Source organism: Hypomesus transpacificus, chromosome 2 (genome assembly GCF_021917145.1).
Source record: "Hypomesus transpacificus isolate Combined female chromosome 2, fHypTra1, whole genome shotgun sequence".
In the NCBI taxonomy this organism is placed as follows: Eukaryota; Metazoa; Chordata; class Actinopteri; order Osmeriformes; family Osmeridae; genus Hypomesus; species Hypomesus transpacificus.
Window position 1 is genome coordinate 6,765,982 of NC_061061.1, and position 18,409 is coordinate 6,784,390.

Consider the following 18,409-nt stretch of genomic DNA (forward strand, 5'->3'; position numbering starts at 1 on the left):
GCTCAAGACCGCCTGGTCCCAACACAAGCTATTTTCCTGCCTGGCCTCCCAATGGTGGAACCAGCTCCCTACCTCCATCAGGGACACTGACTGTCTCCCCACCTTCAAGAAAAGGCTCAAGACGCACTTGTTTCGGGAGTACAACGGCACTTAGGAATGCTTGGTTGGACCTGATGTTAGTTTCCCCAGGATCACAATGACTCTTATTGAGTGACTTGTTGCTCTTGTAGGTTAGTTATAACGAAGTTAAGTCTTGTACTTGCTTTGAAATATTTTACTGTTGATTGTTCTTCTACAGGTACAGTCCTGCACTTTTTGTGGTTCATGTTGTTTTAATTTGTAACTTGTATAACTGCATGCTCTTATGGGTCTTCCCTTTTGGCACTTGTTTTTCACAATGTATGCTTCATGTTTTGGCTGCTTGCAATGTTTGGGACTACCTCGTTGTTATGATCAGTGAACTATGCTCCTTTGTAAAGCTCTCTCTTGGAAGTCGCTTTGGATAAAAGCTACTGCTAAATGCATAAATGTAACATTTCAATGAGTTTCGAGTTTCAGTCGACTAAACGTCTGAGCATTTTAGTCTATTTTAGTCAGACTTTACCATGACTATTTCCATCTACTTTTAGTCAACAAAAACTGATGACATTTAGTCTAGTTTAAGTCAATGAAAATTGTATTTTAGTCTCTTTTTAATCAAAACAGAAGTAGTCTGCAGTAGCCGACTTTTTTTAAATGTATGTATTGGTCTATACGGAGTCCCTAAAGGGACATGAAAACTAATCTGGTGCGCACGAGAAAGTTTCTGGTGCGCACGAAAAAGTTTCTGGTGCGCTCGAGAAACTTTCTCATTACCACGCTTATCTGGTGGATACCGTATGCACAGAAGCGTGCATTAGATCTGCTGTTTTCATGCGTGGAAATGACTTTTAAGGACATTACAAGTTTGCTTGCGAGTTGTCACCACTATATTATCTACAAAACGAATTTTGAAGTTGTGTTGTCTGTTTTGGCGCAAGGGATACACCCGTCCTGACCAACATCTCATTTATTAACGTGGCTGTCTCAACATGACATGGTCCACTATGGGTGCAGGAGGAGGAGATGCCCTGACTGCATGGAATACAGGATAACATCATCCTACCTTTAGGATAGCTGCAGAACACAGTGTATAACAAAATGTATGTATTTAATAATGTGCATATATCATCATTTCAATTACTGGAAATACATTTATAAGCTCCGGCGCAATCGCTACACTTTACGACATAGTTATCATTTCAAACTTTAATGCTGTTCATAACAAAACACTTGTTTTCAAATTGTATCTCGACTCAGGGTATCGCTGGCACAGTTGATGGCAGCAGCAATTTGCTGCAACTCGCACAGTTTTTTTGGGTGATCCACCGGCCACCAAACAATGTGGTTTTCGAGCCTCCGTCTCGCCTACAAGTAACAGTGTCTGAGAAGATACTTTCTCGTGCGCACCAGAAAGTATCTTGTGCGCACCATTTTTTTTGTTCATGTCCCTTTAGGGGCTCCGTAGTTCTACAATCAGGTACGCCTATTCAAAGTCATGTTGTGGATGCCAAATTCAGTTCAGTGTAATTACTATTTGAATGACAAAACTAGCTACAGTATTTGGCCAACAAGAGATGCTTAGTACACATGCAGTCAGTCAAGTAAGAACTAAGAACCCACTTTACACTCTCTCATACAAACAAATACACACACACACACACAGTACACACACCAGTCACACATATTAACCCACTATACACTCTCACAAACAAAACACACAAACGCTAGTCACACACGTTTGTCTCAGTCTCAGTCGTTTTCAGCTTCAGTGGCTAACGTTTGAAGCCAACGTTAAAATGAGACACATTAACCACATCCTCACGAGTTGGCAAATAATAATAACACGACTAAATGAGACGAAATAATTCGTCTCGTTTTTATTTTGTAAACTACAATGTCTCATTTTTATTCGTCAACAATAACTGAAGTATATATATTTAAAATATAAAGCAACACTACAGCAGGGCTCTCAAGTGTCACGCATTGAGAGTGACAGTCACTTATTTCGGTATTTAGTCACGCCCTCCCGCCACACATTGTATTTCTCACGCCGAAAACAAATATTTATAATATATTTAATATGCCGCAGCACCCAACCAAAATTCCTTGGGCCGCCCCACTCTCACTATGGAACCGGCAGTCAAGCGCGTCTCCTTAGTCAAACCTGCCACTTATCAGCCAATCAAAAAAAAGAAAGGGTCTATACAATAAACAATCGGAAAATAGCACCATTGTATCTGGGTAAGATTTAATGCAACCACCAATGGAAAAAAAAAAGCATATTAGGTATTAGGCGTAGTAGTAGTGGCGGCGCTTGGGATGTCAGAGATGGCAGGATCGAACCCAGTACGGGATGTACAAAGGCCCGATTCCTTTGACTTTTAAAATAATGTCATATTTTATTATTATATCCTGGCCATGGATGCATTAATCATTGCTGCCTTTCAAAGATGTCAGGTAAAAAGCAATTAATTAATCAATTTTGACCCCCTGACGGGGGTGGGAGAGAATGTCACTCTTGCCTGTCTTCAAAACTTGAGAGCCCTGCCAATGGCCTCCACAGTTACCCGATCCAAATCCAATAGAGCACCTTTGGGATGTGGTGGAACGGGAAATTCGCATCATGGATGTGGAGCTGACAAATCTGCAGCAACTGGATGGTGCTATCATGTCAATAATACTACGACTTGCTAAACACACAGCGGCAAGACCCAGTGAAATGTTATATACAGCTAGAAACTAACGTTAGCTAGCATCGCTAACTACATTGGCTAACTCAACTTCAGTAGGCTATCCTCAGTATTTAAAAGCTGGCCAGTGCAAGTACATTTAGTCATTTAGCAGACGCTTTTATCCAGAGCGACTTACAGTAAGTACAGGGACATTCTCCCTGAGACAAGTCGGGTGAAGTGCCTTGCCCAAGGACACAACGTCATGTGCACCGGCCGGGAATCGAACTGGCAACCTTCAGATTACTAGCCCGATGCTCTACCCGCTCAGCCACCTGACTCCCTGTTTATTGCCTGTTTTGCTATTCGCCGTTGCGTTTTGCTATTTGCCGTTGTGTGTTGCACTTCAGGGCCACCGTACATTAGACTTTGCCATTAGCTGTTCCATCTTGCTGCCTGCTTGCTTGGCTTCAGCCTGGTCTGTCAACTTATCAGGCATCCCATAGCAGATGTTCGGCAACTTCCTGGATTTTTTGTGCTTTCTCAGTTGCTACAGGTTCTCCTCAATGGCCTTTCTTTTTTCTGACTGCTTGAGATTCTCTTTTTCTTCTGTCTCCAGATTAATTCTATATCTTGCTCTGGCAGATGAGACAGAGGAAAGCAGGGCTGGCGTGAGGGGGACTTTGGTCACCCCTCCATGGAGAGATGTAGTCACAGACGATTCTCTGTGCTACAACAGTGTATTCTTGAATGTTAGAAATTTCAATTTCTTTATTCACCGAAAAGCCCCGCTCCACTTTTGCCTGTCCATGTGATAGAAGTAGAAGCTTCTGGATGAAGGACCAAAGTTGTGGGTAGGTCTCACTGATGATGCTGTTTAGAAAGACATCAGTCTTTTCTTGAATGGCTGAAAGGACTCTTCAGTGCGGACCTCCAGGGACAGCATCTCTGAGAACTTCTGGATGATCAGACACCTAAGAAGAGTGGATGACAGCATTCAAATGAATTTATATAGCACAATATCAGTAATCTTTTACTACTCATACGACGCCTGTGCTACCACCTTGAACATGCTGTATTTTTTATGTAAGAATGGCATATTGTTCATTATCCCTTACGAACAGGAATTACAATAGTGAATTGTATGCTTTTGTTTTCCAAATATAGACCTCTGCTAACATGACATTACTTATACAGACCTGTGTTTACCATTTCAAGTATCTTAGCTAATCTCTTGTGCATAGCCTCACTGTACCACGGGTATGCTCTTCCTATAAGGACTTTCATTTTTAACATCCCTGTTTTATCTTTAGGGTATATTTTGAATTAACTTGTATTAAGTATTCTTCAGAAATATTAGCTGTAGCTACTAACCTCAAAATTACTTAGAAGGTCCACCGCCTTGGCATGGCCCATGAACCAAAGTACCTCGATCGAACGCGGTCACCGGCCCAGTAGCGCAGATGGATGTCCAGCTGTTTGGTTTTGGTGGTTTTGTTGAGGCTTTCATCCAGCATTGGTACAAAACCTGCAGCCTGGTTGACCTGTTCTGTAAGCTCCTTGGTGATGAAACGGGCGAGACCGAACTTTGTAATATACGCGGTCTTGTTGATCCCACGCAAGAAAGTTGACGCAATGTCAGAGTCAGGGAACATTATTTTAAAAAGGTCGGTGATACCCTCATTGGAGGTGTAGGAGAGGTGTTGGGATATGGTCTTCAGGGTCGACAACACTTCTGCCTGGAGCATTGGTGTTGACCCGCACAGTATAGTTGACTGTGATGCCGCGGTGTAGAACTAGAACTTGTGCTAGCCACCACGGAGGTTGAGATGGGGTCGGGGTCACACTGAACATAGCTATTGGCGCCTGGCTCGAACGAACCTCCGCCAGTTTCCTGTGCTTGCCACTTTTGGTATGAGAGTCCAAGGCCACATGCCCCATCGTCCCGACTTTAAACGTCTTTCTGCACAAAGTGCACTGTGCCTTCCACACATTCCCCTGCACTGACTGAACCCAGTCATACTTTGGGTCGTGGACCCACAGTGGATTAAACCGGCATTTGCCCATCACTCACTGCCTAGTGCTGTCCACAGCAAACGACGACGATTTCTGACTTACTGTACTGTACAATGCAGCTAGGGGGTGTCAGCGTCTCAGCCAGTTCAGAGCCATATACAGGTTGCCTGATATTTTGGATGCAACGTTTGGGTGTACTAAGATTCGTTGTAACAACGAACAATAAACAAATGTGGCGCCTTATCAAATAAGGACAAAATGTTGACAAAATGTAATACCTTTTCAAAGCCTTAAATTATGAATACCAAATTTAAGAGTTTTTAAGACCTTGCGGGTACCCTGACACACACACACATATTGTGCTTTTGACATGCATACTGTCTTGCACAGGGCCCATGAAGGGTGCCAGAGGACCTAGCACCCTAGACTCACTCAAAGTTCTCCAAGTTTGTGGTAGAAGGGCCACCTTTTCTTGGCACACACGTTGCATATAGCTACTTTTTTGGTATTTTTCCGACACCTGATAGACCTGCCAAACTGCTGATGGGGAAGCCATTTTAGTTGGTTGTAGAAAAAGGGTCGCGAGTTTTGCATCATCTGATCTAATATAATCTTCTGATCGCCCTTTATAGTCTACGAATAAATCAATTTTAAACCTCTATCGACCAATACTGATCGGCAGCCGATCGATCGGAGCACCCTTAGTTTACACGCAATATTAAGTTTTTCTCAGACCTCATACTTTTTGTTAAGCATGCTTGTTTGTCAAAGTCTGCATGTTACACCAAGGAACTTTACCTTATAATGTAAAGCACCTTAAAACAGCCAGCTAATAGAATCAAAGATTGTGATCAGTTTCACGATCAGTGACACGATTCAAAACTCACTTGAAGCCTTCCATTTCTTATATCAATCTTGAAGTTCAGACTGTCTCCATCCAATATTATATGTGAGTGTGTGTGTGCGCGTGTGTGCTCTAGCATACCATGGGCCCTGAGCAGAGCCTCTGCAGTGAAAAGAGGGGCCTGCAACATGTCTGCGGTTTCCACGATCAACATGTCCTTTAGACGACGCAGCTCCTGAGGCCTCAGACCCTCATACATCTGGGAGAGACAGCCGCAGAGAGGGGAGAGTGAAGACAGAAGGAAAGGAGAGGAAGAGATTATAAACAAAGTCTAAACACAGACCAATATACATGACTTTGTTCTGGTGCACACTAAGATAGCAGAGCACCATGGTTACCGGAATCACATTCTGATCCTGGGAAGACAAAAAGTTATAATTTGTCTAATTGTGTGTGCATCTAGCCAGAAGCACTGCAGCACAAGTTGTCAGCTGACTCCAACAACAAATTCCAGTAGGACAACAATGAGGACTGCTGTACAGATGTGCAGCCAAAGGACATTAGTAGACAATTGTCTGCTAATGTCCTTTGGTTTAGCAATTCCAATACTGAAACAATTAGATTGTGATACTTATAAGGCGAGGCATGGCACCAGGAAGACAGGGTGGTAGGTTGAGGCACACACACCTCTCTGTGGTCCAAGGCTGCGTACTCTGCCTCTATGCCCTCTGGCTCAGGGGCAAGGGAGAACACCATCTGGGACTCCAGGCTGAGGGCCAGCTCCTGGTGGTGCTGTTTCTCCGCACAATCGCACGGTGTTTCCCGGTTCTCATTCTCCATAAACAGGTCTGCCTGCCTCTGAACCAAAAGCTGCACACGTACATTAGAGAAAGAACAAGTTTTGTTACTCCTCTTTCATCTGTGAATTTCGTAGGAAGAGTTTAAGATTCTTGTCATTGATGATAAACCCTATGAATCCCAAAAATCTTTACCCCATTTTATCCATCTGCCTTTAAATGTCTCATTAGTTGCAAATATGAAACTATGGCACCAACTATCACACCAGGAAAACCAAGGCTACAAGAAACCGCTATCGTATTTATGGTTGCAGTCAAGGTCAATCTTGAACTTTATCTAAAATTGTTCAGCAAAAATAATTTTCAAGATCGGATATAGTCCACAGTCACAGAGACTGAGGTCAGACAGAACCAACAAACCTAACCTTCTGCAGTGGTCGAAATATTTTTTTGGGCCAGTGCTTAATCATTAAAGATGGTGGACCTAGCAGATAAAGTAGCAGCATGTCCCAAAATTATCCAAATGTCTGATATTTTATGAGTTTATCATGGTAATGGTATGTAGCTGTTTTTTTTTTTTTATCGAACTGTGTTTTGTTCTGAGATGCTTTAGAAGGGAGATAGAACCCTTTGTAATAGTTTGTGAGAGCCAATTCAATGTTTTGTGTAAATTGCCTGTTATTTTTGTTTCTTAATAATTACAGTTTTGCAGTGTAATTAGTATTTGTTTCTTGTATATTGTACAAGGTGTATATTCTTTTATTTATTTTGTACTAATAGATATTTTTGTATGCATGCGTCGCGCCTGCGCAGTTCTGCCTGGCCATGCCCACAGGAGAAAGAGTAGTAGAAAGTCCATGAGGCTGTAAGGCAGAGGTCGCCAACCTGTCGATCGCGATCGACGTGTCGATTTAGGAGACTTTCCCTGTCGATCTCCAAAATAATTTCAGAAATACTGATCTCCGACTAATTCATGAACGCGGAGGATTCTTAAACTGAACGCGCGTTCTCTTGTACCTGGATTTGCATATTGGCCTGTGCGTGTTGCAAAGCAATTCACCGACAGAATAAATGGGCGTTTTTCCCGAAGACGACCTTTGAGAGACCTGCTATCCCAGGATACCTGTGGGCGTGGTTGCCGTTGGTTTGTTTATTTACCCGGCCGTGTTGTCCACATAGTGTTAGCAAGCATGGCAGAGGCACCACGAAAGAGGGCGAAAAACTACAGTTTCCATCATGAATGGGAGGAGGAATTCATCTTTACCTTGGTAAAAGACAAGAGTGTGTGTATGTTGTGCCACCAGCCACAGGCACTGTCTAAGCGAGGGAATTTGGAGCGGCACCACAACACTAACCATCCGAAATTCAAAGACTGCTATCCACCAAAGAGCGCAATCCGCGCCAAAAAAGTTCAGGAGCTGAAAGTGGAGTTGAAGGCTCAACAGTCGCTTTTCTCACAACCTACGTCTCAAAGTAAGGCTGCAACTGAGGCGTCATTTCGTATTAGCCACATTTTGGCTAAACACAAGAGACCTTTTACAGATGGGGATTTGTTTAAGGAACTATTGACCGTCACCGCAGAGACTGTTTGCAGCACCTTCAAAAACAAAGAGGACATAAAAGCTGCATTCCGTGCTGTGCCTCTTGGTCCTACAACAGTGACACGAAGGATCGAGTTACTGTCGGATAACGTTGGTCAACAGGTGTTGGAGGACTTGTCACTCTGTGAATATTTTTCACTGCAGTTTGATGAATCGCTGGATGTAATGGACACGGCTCAGCTTGTTGTATTTGTCAGAATGGCTTTCCAGGACTTTACAACAAAGGAGGACTTCCTCACTCTTCTCCAATTAAAAGAGAGAACGAGAGGTGAGGATATTTACAACGTTTTTAAAAGCTATGTCCGTGAAAAGAACATCCCCATTTAGAAACTGGTGGCAATCACTACCGATGGGGCACCGGCAATGTGCGGTGTGCACGCTGGTTTTATAGCACTGTGCCGTAATGATCCGGATTTCCCCGACTTCATGAAGTATCACTGTGTGATTCATCAGCAAGCCTTGGCTGGGAAAGTTGTGGACTTTTCTCATGTCATGTCACTGGTGGTCAAAGTGGTAAACTCGATTCGAGCAAAAGCGCTTCAGCATCGCTTATTCAAGGCGTTATTGGATGAGCTCGATTCGGCGTATGGAGACCTGCTTCTGCATGCTGATGTCAGGTGGTTGAGTCGCGGAAAAGTGCTGCAGCGATTTGTTGACTTGCTGCCTGAGATTAAGACGTTTCTGTCGAAAAGGAACGAGGAGCACGAGGAACTTTCAACGGATGCGTGGCTACTGGACCTGGGGTTTCTGACGGACCTAACCGGAAAACTGAACTCGCTCAACCACGAACTCTGTGTCTGGACCACGAATCTGAGGAAAGGGACGCTGACACACTTTACAAACCTGGAAAAAATGTCACAGTCCATCAAAGACTCTTCTGCCTTTCACCCTGAGCAGTACTGTGTGCACCTGGACAAACTGGCAGCGGAGTTCAGTCGACGTTTTGGTGAGTTAGAAATCATGAAGGATATTGCTGCATTTCTTTCAAACCCATTCCTGCCTATTAATACAGAGGAGGTTGCAGACCAATTCGAGAAAGCATTTGCTTTGCCAAGTGGAGTGGACATGGAGATGCTTGATTTGCAAAATGACATTGAGCTGAAAGCCAGGTCAAGGGACAGTGACTTTTGGGGACTTGTCAGCCGAGAGAAGTTTCCTCTCCTCAGTGCATGTGCACTAAAAGTGAGTGCCTACTTTGGATCGACCTACCTCTGTGAAATGGCATTTTCACAGATGAAAATCACCAAATCCAAGTACAGGAGCCGGCTTACTGACAGACACCTCACAGACTGCCTCAGACTGGCTGTCTCTGCTTATGAGCCAAACTACAAGGCACTCACAGACAGTGTTCAGTCACAGCCATCACACTGACTTGTCACATGAGAAATTTGTCAGTGTTGTGTTGTAACTTCAGTTTATAAATAAAACCGTTCATATCCAGCCTGCTCATTGCAAAAGTGTTTTTTCTTGTTCATATTGTTCACAAAGTGTTTGATTTCATTCAATTACAATAAGGCCAAATATAAAGTTAAGTTGTAAGTTCAGTCTGGAGTCTGTTCTGTCTCTCAACGCCTCAATAGGTAGATCTTCGGGTCACCAAGGCAAAGGTCGGTGATCTTTGGCCTAAAAAGGTTGGTGACCACTGCTGTAAGGTAATGGAGGCAAGCAGCATGCAAGAAGAAATATTCATTTTACTGTTTTTGAAAGCACAAAAAATAGTTTTTTGCATTTAAGTTTTTGGGGCAATAAAACTTACTACTCTACGTTTTTCAAAGATTTTCTGGTTCAGTGTTTTTTCCACGCGTACGATTTTTTTCTTTTACACCTCCAAGTCAGGTGAGTTTGGACTTTGCTTCTATATTTAGTAAAATATTTTTTTTTTTTGTTTATTGAAAATCTCGTTTCTACAGTGCAGGTTAGGTTCTAAAGTGTTAAGTTTCTAAATGATTGTTTCTCCGTTTCAACACATTTATCTTAAGATTGTTAGAGGTTGACCAATATGTTCTATAGATAACTGGTTAGACCTTGTGAGCCTGAACTTTACACAAACTATGGAGGACATATATTCCAAAAGTATCAGTCATCAGAGGAAGTCCTACTACGCCAGAACCTTTTAGAGCAGCTCAGCCATAACAGAGGCATAAGCATTTTTTTGAAAGAAAAAACAATCAGTAACTTAGTATGTTCATAAGGGCATACCTATCACATTAAAGAATTGAGATCTCACCTCTACACAGGTCTTCATTCCTGAGGCAGCGGCATAGTGCAAACAAGTGTTTTTATTGTTATCTGTGGCGTTCACATTGGCGCTCTCATATTCCCCATGGTCCAACTTGGCACCTGTCCACTTCAGGACAATCTGAATGCACTCTGCCCGCCTCTGCTCATCCTCGTAGGGCCGGTACAGGCGTGGCTGCAGTGCCCCCTCGAACATGAGGATCTGAGGGCCCATACACAGCAGGTGCAATACATTCTCATTGTGAATGTTGCGTTTATTGGGGTTGCCATCTTTGCTGAAGAGAAAGGACCTGAAGGTGGGACAGGAGGGACCAGGGTTTAGAGTCACCATCAACACAAGTAAGCCAAAGCACACATTAAACCAAGTCTGAATGAATTATCCCTTTTGCTGGTTACTACAAGAAAAAACATCCTCAGACCTATGCAATAACAAGCTTCCAGAAAGTCTCAAAGTACTTTTGACAGTTTTGCGCAATTTATAATGCTCAGTTAGTTGAATTATGTTAGACTGAGACTTCTTGCTTTCCAATTCCAATGTAAAGCCTTCTTGTGTGTGTCTAACAGATGGTTCAATGGAGAGGCAGATGGGCTGGAACAGGCCCACAGAGCTTCCCGGGACACAGGAGCACAATTCTGTGAGTGGTCTACTGTAACCCACGCAATCTTTTTTTTTACACAAACACCGAAAATAAGTGCACATAAAAACACACTAAACAAATAAAGCCCCATAAACAAACAGGACTTCACCAGAAAAGCTTTAACCATGGATGACCACAGAACAAAATATAATTTTGAATATGAAACTAAACATGTCAAGTAAAAATAAATAATATTTACATTGCTTTTCATAACTATTTTTGTCCACAATCCCATTATAACCAGTGATCCTGTTTGACACAGGAAAAAAATCCCAAATCAACAATGACAAGACGACTAAAAGGTAACATGACATATCTAGGTTTATAACTATATGGGGATACCAATAAAAAATTCCATATGCTTTAGCCCAACTAAATGATGCGTGTTCTCACCTGAGCAAGCGAGTCATGGCGTGCCGTGCAGCGTAGTGCAGAGGAGTGTTGTGTTGGTAAGGTTCTCCATATGAAGTGTTGGGGTCCAGTGACTCCTTGAATTGGGGGTTACTCTCATACAGCTGGCAGGCCAGACCTTCGTCCCCGTTGATCAATGCCTTACGGAACTTAGTGGCCAAGTTCCCCATTACTGCTCTGCTCCAATCCAAGCTTTAGCAGCGGCTGGTTTCTAGTTGTCTGCTTCTTAACCACGCCACGTCCACATCAACAGCATTGCTAGGTATCCTAGGAAAGGGAAAAATAAAGAGTTAGAGATTCAAAATGTTTGTGACTTGGTGTCTATTAGACCTTTTAAGTATAATAGTCTATTTTATTCGTTAAAAAAAGGAAAAAGAAGGTGACACTGAATTTTTGTCAATCTGAAAACAGAAAACACCTTTTAAAGGATATCTTCCAAGAGTCTTCTTCTTTAAACTTTTTCACAAACTTCAGAATCTAGCTTCCTACTGTACTACCACAATATTATGAATCACTTTAAACCTCCTTTTTAAGAACTGATGCACTGCATGAGGAGTAGGCTAGCTGAATAGAGTAACTTCTATGCCAGTCCTTGTGTTGTCATGCACCTTGATTCCTTGTTTTCTGGTATTCTGTACTCAACATGCCAACATACATTCATGTGGGGAAAGGAACAAGGCTTCCGTTGGCCTCAATGGGGACTTCCGCCCTTCCTTGCCAACTGAACTTCACCACAGGATCTGGAACAGTGGAAGGGTAGATATCAGCCAGGCAAGAAAAACATGCAGAGTTCAGCATATTGCTGCCACAACAGCCATATGTTACCATGTGCACTGGGATGCTCCTATGCCATCAGGAGATTAAGCAAAATGGAGATACAAAATAAATGCTGTGGTTATAATTCTCAACATAATTGTATTTATATTCATATAGAAATAACATTATAAACCTATATTGTAGTACTGAAAGGAAATCTAGAACAGTTGTGTCAATAAATAATACATGCAAAATGAAAGGGTGTTGAGCTGTCTTAATCTTTGGGAATTTAAATCAGAAAGGGTTTTAATCACCATGAAAGTTTGCACAGACAAGGAATTTACTTTGGTTAAGTTGGGTGTTAAAGCTTCAACAGCTACTTCTTCAGCTAGTAAAAGTTTGTTCACAGTTTGGACCACTGCAACTCCCTGCTCGCCAGTCTCCCAGCATGCACAACCCGCCCTCTTCAGAGGATTCAGAACGCAGCGACCCGCCTGGTCTACAATCTACCCAGACGCTCCAATGTTACCCCACTCCTCATCTCCCTCCACTGGCTACCCATCACGGCCCGCATCAGATTCAAGACCATGGTACTGACCTTCCAAGCAGTGAAAGGGACTGCACCCGACTACATCAAGTCTCTCCTGCAGCCTTACTCCCCCACCCGCCACCTACGGTCTTCTTCAGACAACCACCTGGTGGTCCCACCGCTCAAGACTGCACGGTCCCAACACAAGTTCTTCTCCTGTCTGCCCCCCCAGTGGTGGAATCAACTCCCCACCTCCATCAGAGACACAGACTGTGTCCCCACCTTCAAGAAAAGGCTCAAGACGCACTTGTTCCGGGAGTACAACGGTACTTAGGAATGGTTTGCTGGACCCAATGTTAGCTTCCTCAAAGATCACAATGGCTCTTGTTTAAATACTTGTTGCTCTTGTTGATTAGTGGTAACTGATTTAAATTGTTGTACTCGTTGTGAAATGTTTTTTACTGTTGCTTTCTTTTCTACAGGTACACTCGCACTTATAGCGATTCATGTTATTTAATTGTAACTTGTTTAACTACATGCTCTTATGGTTCTTCCCTTTGGCACTTGTTTTTGGTTGTTCATAATGTGTGCTTCATGTTTTGGCTACCTGCAATGTTTTTGGGGCTATCTTGTTGTTATCAGTGACCTATGCACTTTGTAAACCTCTCTCTTGGAAGTTGCTTTGGATAAAAGCGTCTGCTAAATGAATACATGTAAATGTAATGTAAATGTTCAGCAATGCATAACACGGTCAAGTACAGGTCAACTAACCCATGTAGTTAGTTCTTACTACTACTACCGAAGTAATCTTGCTGCGCCTAGGTCAACCATGACATGGAGATACAATTCTGATGTCTTAAAGACTGATTTGCAACAGCAGGATAAGGGTAGCTCATTGTTAAGTTAATTGAGTCTGCACTTTATACCCTCGGCAAGCTAGCAGTTACAATTTCAATTATAAGTGCAAATTGTTTTTTTCTAAAAGTCACTCTGTATGTGCATTATGTTCTTACTCTTTTGTACGATTATGTGTTGTACGGTATGTGTTGAAAGTTTAGCCTAACTGTTTCCTCGTGTTGCAACTGTAAAGTATACATCCTGACTAAACTCATGCGATTTTCAAAGGTTTAGTTACTACATACTAATAATTCAGATGATGTTGATCTCTACTAGAATATGTGATTGGTCATAGATTGACTCTACCACTTAAGTCAGTAGGTCGCAGTGGATATCCGTTCATAAACAAACCATTTTGACACTTGGGTCAACCCAGAAACTGTGTTAGCTGCTTTTAGTTTTACGATGGCAACCAACGTAGTGCTATATGTAAACCCTCGCCAACAAAGAATTAGTCTCAAAACATTACGAGATTTTTTACATTTAAATTCGGATATTTTCGTCATCCAGACTAGTTAGCCAGCTAAACTATGTGACGGTCGAATGTTGTTAATTAGCAAGCTAGCAACCAACACGATAGCTACTGTAGTATGCTAGAGCTATCTGGGTAAACATTTCAAAGTTGCATGCACCGAACTGTCCCTAAAAACAACATCAACACAGCTTTGAGATGTACTGGCTGGCTAGCTAGCTAACATGTTTCATATCAAGGCCTCGAGCTGGCAAGCTAGGGTTGGCATGACAGTTTTGCTAACGTCTCTGGCAACCTACTGAAATAGTACTGTACTACTTACTCTTAACTATCTAAAACATTTATGACAAATGACGAGTTAGGTAGTCTAGGAGGTAGTAGTGGAGCATAATATTAACGTGGATTGCTACGCTGCTAGATGGCCTAAGTGCTAGAAAACTTGAAAAGCTGGACTTACATTACAAGCAAAAGGCTAACGCGTTAGTTGTAACGTTAGCACTGAGAATCCCCCGTAACTGCTGTCAAGTGATTGTAGAGGTTTGCCTTATGTCACGCTTTTAAGTATTTAACTATTCATTTTCTTTGGTTTTGTTGGGTTGGAGGCTGGCCATCTAGCTGATTAATGAGTATTCCCAAACGCGCGTTGTTTTCGTGTGTGTTTCTGTACAGACACGTTGACTGCTACTACAGAGCTTCTAGCTTTAGTAGAGTGTCTAGTAGAGGAGATCTTCGATCAAAATCCTTGATTCGGGTCAGCAAAGCGGGCGGAAGTGATTTCGCATTAGTTGAAGTGGGTCGAGTTTCTGAAGTGATAAACTCCGCCCAGCCGGTGTAATAGGGTAGGTAAATCAGAGCCTGTTTAAGGAGAGGCTGCCCACTCCCTATTAAGCCCCATTGTACCGAATTTTGTTGCAGTTCCACCAGAGTTCCACTGGGGGTGATCGCGGTCGAGTGCAAAATGAATGGGAGTCTATGGAGCTAAACGGCTAAATGTGTCTCTTTCGCCTGATTGCCGTTGATAAATCTCAGATTTGATTGTAGTTTTTGCATGTTCAACATGGATTACAGGTCAAAAGTTGAATGAACGAGTACTAATGTCCTTTCTATTTCTTACAGGCTAAGTCGTTGTTGCCCATAACACGCTAGCAGTCGCTAACGAATGCTGATTGGTTAGTGAAGGACTGACTACGACCAGAGATGCCGCTTGATGGCATCCGAAGCAAAACCAGAATGTCAGAGCATTAGCAACATTAGCAAACCAAAACTCTTTCTAGCATGTGTATTGAAAGGGAGAAGCCATAGAGTTAATGTAACTAGAGTAAGCTACTTTTGTCTTCCAAGATGGCGTCCCCATTCATTTCTATGAAAAGTGCTCAGTGGCGCAGTGAGGCAAGCGAGAGCGCGAGACTGGACGCGTCCATCTTTCCACTTCCGTGTCTTCCGGTCTAGCTTTAAATATTGGCTGTTTATCAATCCGAAGAACGCTGAGAACCCAAGTACATTCTTTTGAAGAACGTTCTGGCAAGCCTCCTTGCGAGAATGGTCTTGCAAGGACGCAAGGAAGGAGAATGAATTGAGATGGTTAGGGTTTTCCTGGACTCGCAGCATTATGATAACTATGACTAACTACAAAAACTAGATAACAAAGCAAAAAAATGGTCCGTCTACCTGTAATTTTACGTTTTCTGTAGCCCTTGCTAACTTACAGTAGCCTACCTGTTAACTAGTCTGCACTGCACTGAGATGCTACTAGCTAGGTTATCGACAAGTCGGAGCAAATTTACAAATTAGCCGTTTCATCAATAAACTAAGAACATTTTCAGCGACTGAACTGCCTATTTCTCGTCACATTTTAATTCAGATGCTGATTTACACGTACCGTTTAGCTGAAACATGAAAAGTAAAACATTACAGTTGTGAGGTTTGTCCGTCTCGCTTGACATCTTGCAATGACTTCTGGGAAATCAGAAGCGTTCTCGCTGGTCAAGTCACCATCCGATGCATCCTCGATAAAAGGGGCGGATCAGGAACATTTCCGGGTATTTTTGGCGTGTGACTTGTGTTCTTTGGATTGGAACTTGGGCAATAAAAGATGACGTCAAACGAGTTCGCAAGAACACAAGAACGGAAAAAAACGTGGATTGATAAACAGCCAGTGGCTCTTTTTTTCCCTAGCTCCGAGACCTCGTGCACGCTTGCAACTAGCTGTACACGTCATACTTTGCGACAACCAGTCGCGAGCATAGATTTGTAAGGTTACGAGCTGTTACGAGCGTGTGAGCTAAGCTATGGAGCTAAGGCATTGCAGTGGCAGAATGGGGTACAAGTCCGATGAGAAACAGACACATGATGCAAACTTAACGGAAATGTATTCTGTCACTGTATAGTATTCCTTTCACTTGTTTTTTAGAAATAGGCTATAGGGCTAAATATAGAGGGTTTTCACCGACGCTCATCAGACCGAAAGTCGCCATCTTGGAGGCACTCCGCCTCATAACAAAGCACTGGCACTGAAGTATATCCCTAACGTCGTCAAGGAAAATTGTGAATTATTGCCGTGTTTCAGGTTGTACAAATAGGACAGATCGTGGAAAACATTTGGTATATTATCGACTTCCAAAAGTTATTAAAAACCAGGGAAAGGAATGCCAGAGGAAAAGGAGGCGCTTGTGGTTGGCAAAGCTCAACCAAGATCTACGAGGGAAAAATCTGGACAACATACGGATTTGTTCGGCACATTTCTTGTCGGGTATTGTGAAATGTTTATTTCAGCGGCTCAAAACTAATTTGCTATTGTAATGATAATATTTTTAATAGTAAATAGTTAAAACAATTACTGCTTTTATTGTTCTTACTGTGCGCTTATTTTACTGTAAAGCTGACATTGACATAATTGACATTGATATAATTCATATCAAACTACTGCATGTGTATGGGTTCGGCAAGAAAACCAGGTAGGTAACAATATCGGGATACCCAACTGAAGGCAGAATTACCGAGTCGTCACGGATCCAAGTAGAGGGAGCTAACTGGTAGGGATCTGCACCGCCAATAAATCCAAATTTCTCAAAATATCGACCCTTTTCTTGTGGTCCAAGTCCTTCCCTATATGCCTTTGGATCTTGGACGTGTTTTGATGACCATTTCGGTCGTTTAGACATGGCTACAGTTGTACCAAAGAGTATAGAATATACGTTCTTTGGTTGGACTCCGTTCAGTTGTTTACACCGAGTGCCTCCAATATGGCCGCGCATCCGGGTTACCACCCAGAACGTGACGTCGGTGAAAACCCTCTATAGGGCTATTCTAGATGGAACTCATCACATAGGTTGCCTTTTTTCTTCGTGATATGAGTATGATTTCCAACGCATTGTATCAGATGAAATAAACTGTTAACATGAACAGCTCCGTCTTTGTTCTCGCAAGGCAAAGAAAGCTTGATAGTCATTTTGGTAACCGAAATCTTCCATAATGCAGACTTACCATAGCTTACTTTCATTTTTAGGCTATATTCAAACGAAATGCCACGAAATTCACACTGCCTTCAATTTAACATCAGTGTAGAAATATGGCCTGTGTTTTATATGTTCATCCTACAAAACCAAACGCCTATGAATGGATATAACGTGATCTAACAAGACTTGGTAATAATGTAATAAATAAAAGCTTGAGAACTGTGTCTAAAATATACTTTATTGGACATTTGCCTTTGAAAGGGGAATATTTGCAGAACCATATAGGCTACAAGACGTTTCCATCAGATGTAAGTGGGGGTGAAACATATAGAGTCACTGAGGACCTTCATTGTCCCACAAAAGCAGTCTTGCTTGATGACACGATCAAAAAAAGAATAATGGGTGTGTTTAACAAAAGCTTCTGAAGGCAAGACTAATATTATTTAAATATAGGCCTATATAATTTCCTATTGTGGTTACCGGTTAAAGTATTAATCTTTGTCTTTGCTCCAGATAGACGTCAACAATCTATGCTCGCACTTAACATATTATATTTGCCATCATGTCATGAAAGTTTTTACGAAAAATCAAATCTGTTTTAAAATAACGGGAATAAACTATATTAACAACATTTCATGTATGTGTGACAACCATTTGCTTAACTTGCTACAACAGGGCAGGCAACTCAAGCCAGTTCTCCCTGTGCTCATTCAATATAAGTCTATGGCTCATTCAGCTTCATGTAAATCGGCTATCGGCCAATGTGAACTTTTGTGCTCGTGCCCTGTTAGTATCCGCGAGCACATTTGCAGGCAACTTTTATTGACGTAAGCAAATAAATGGGGTGCTAGTTTACCCATTTCGTCTCAAACTTAGCAAAAATCGGGAAAAATTATTCTATGAAAAAGCTAGTAGTATGAGCCAGGTTCGAGAATCGAACAAAAATTATTGGGGGAGATAGTTTTGTAAATGTTGACTGGAGTAATGGAATAAAAACGACCTGAA

General features: G+C 42.2%; 1 protein-coding gene across 4 annotated transcripts in view; it reads right to left on the minus strand.

Moving 5' to 3' along the window:
* The window catches only part of LOC124482225 (ankyrin repeat and IBR domain-containing protein 1-like), a 69,051-nt gene extending 54,223 nt beyond the window's left edge, over positions 1-14,828 (minus strand). The window contains exons 1-6 of one of the 4 annotated variants that reach the window (XM_047042690.1): positions 14,407-14,828; positions 11,951-12,035; positions 11,278-11,562; positions 10,236-10,536; positions 6,298-6,480; positions 5,752-5,869 (exon numbers count right to left, since the gene is read on the minus strand). In XM_047042690.1, the coding sequence (XP_046898646.1) occupies positions 5,752-5,869; positions 6,298-6,480; positions 10,236-10,536; positions 11,278-11,465 (790 nt within the window). In that variant the 5' untranslated portion in view covers positions 11,466-11,562; positions 11,951-12,035; positions 14,407-14,828. The other 3 variants (XM_047042700.1, XM_047042715.1, XM_047042709.1) reach the window with 3 other exon arrangements.
* Positions 14,829-18,409: the final 3,581 nt, after the last annotated feature.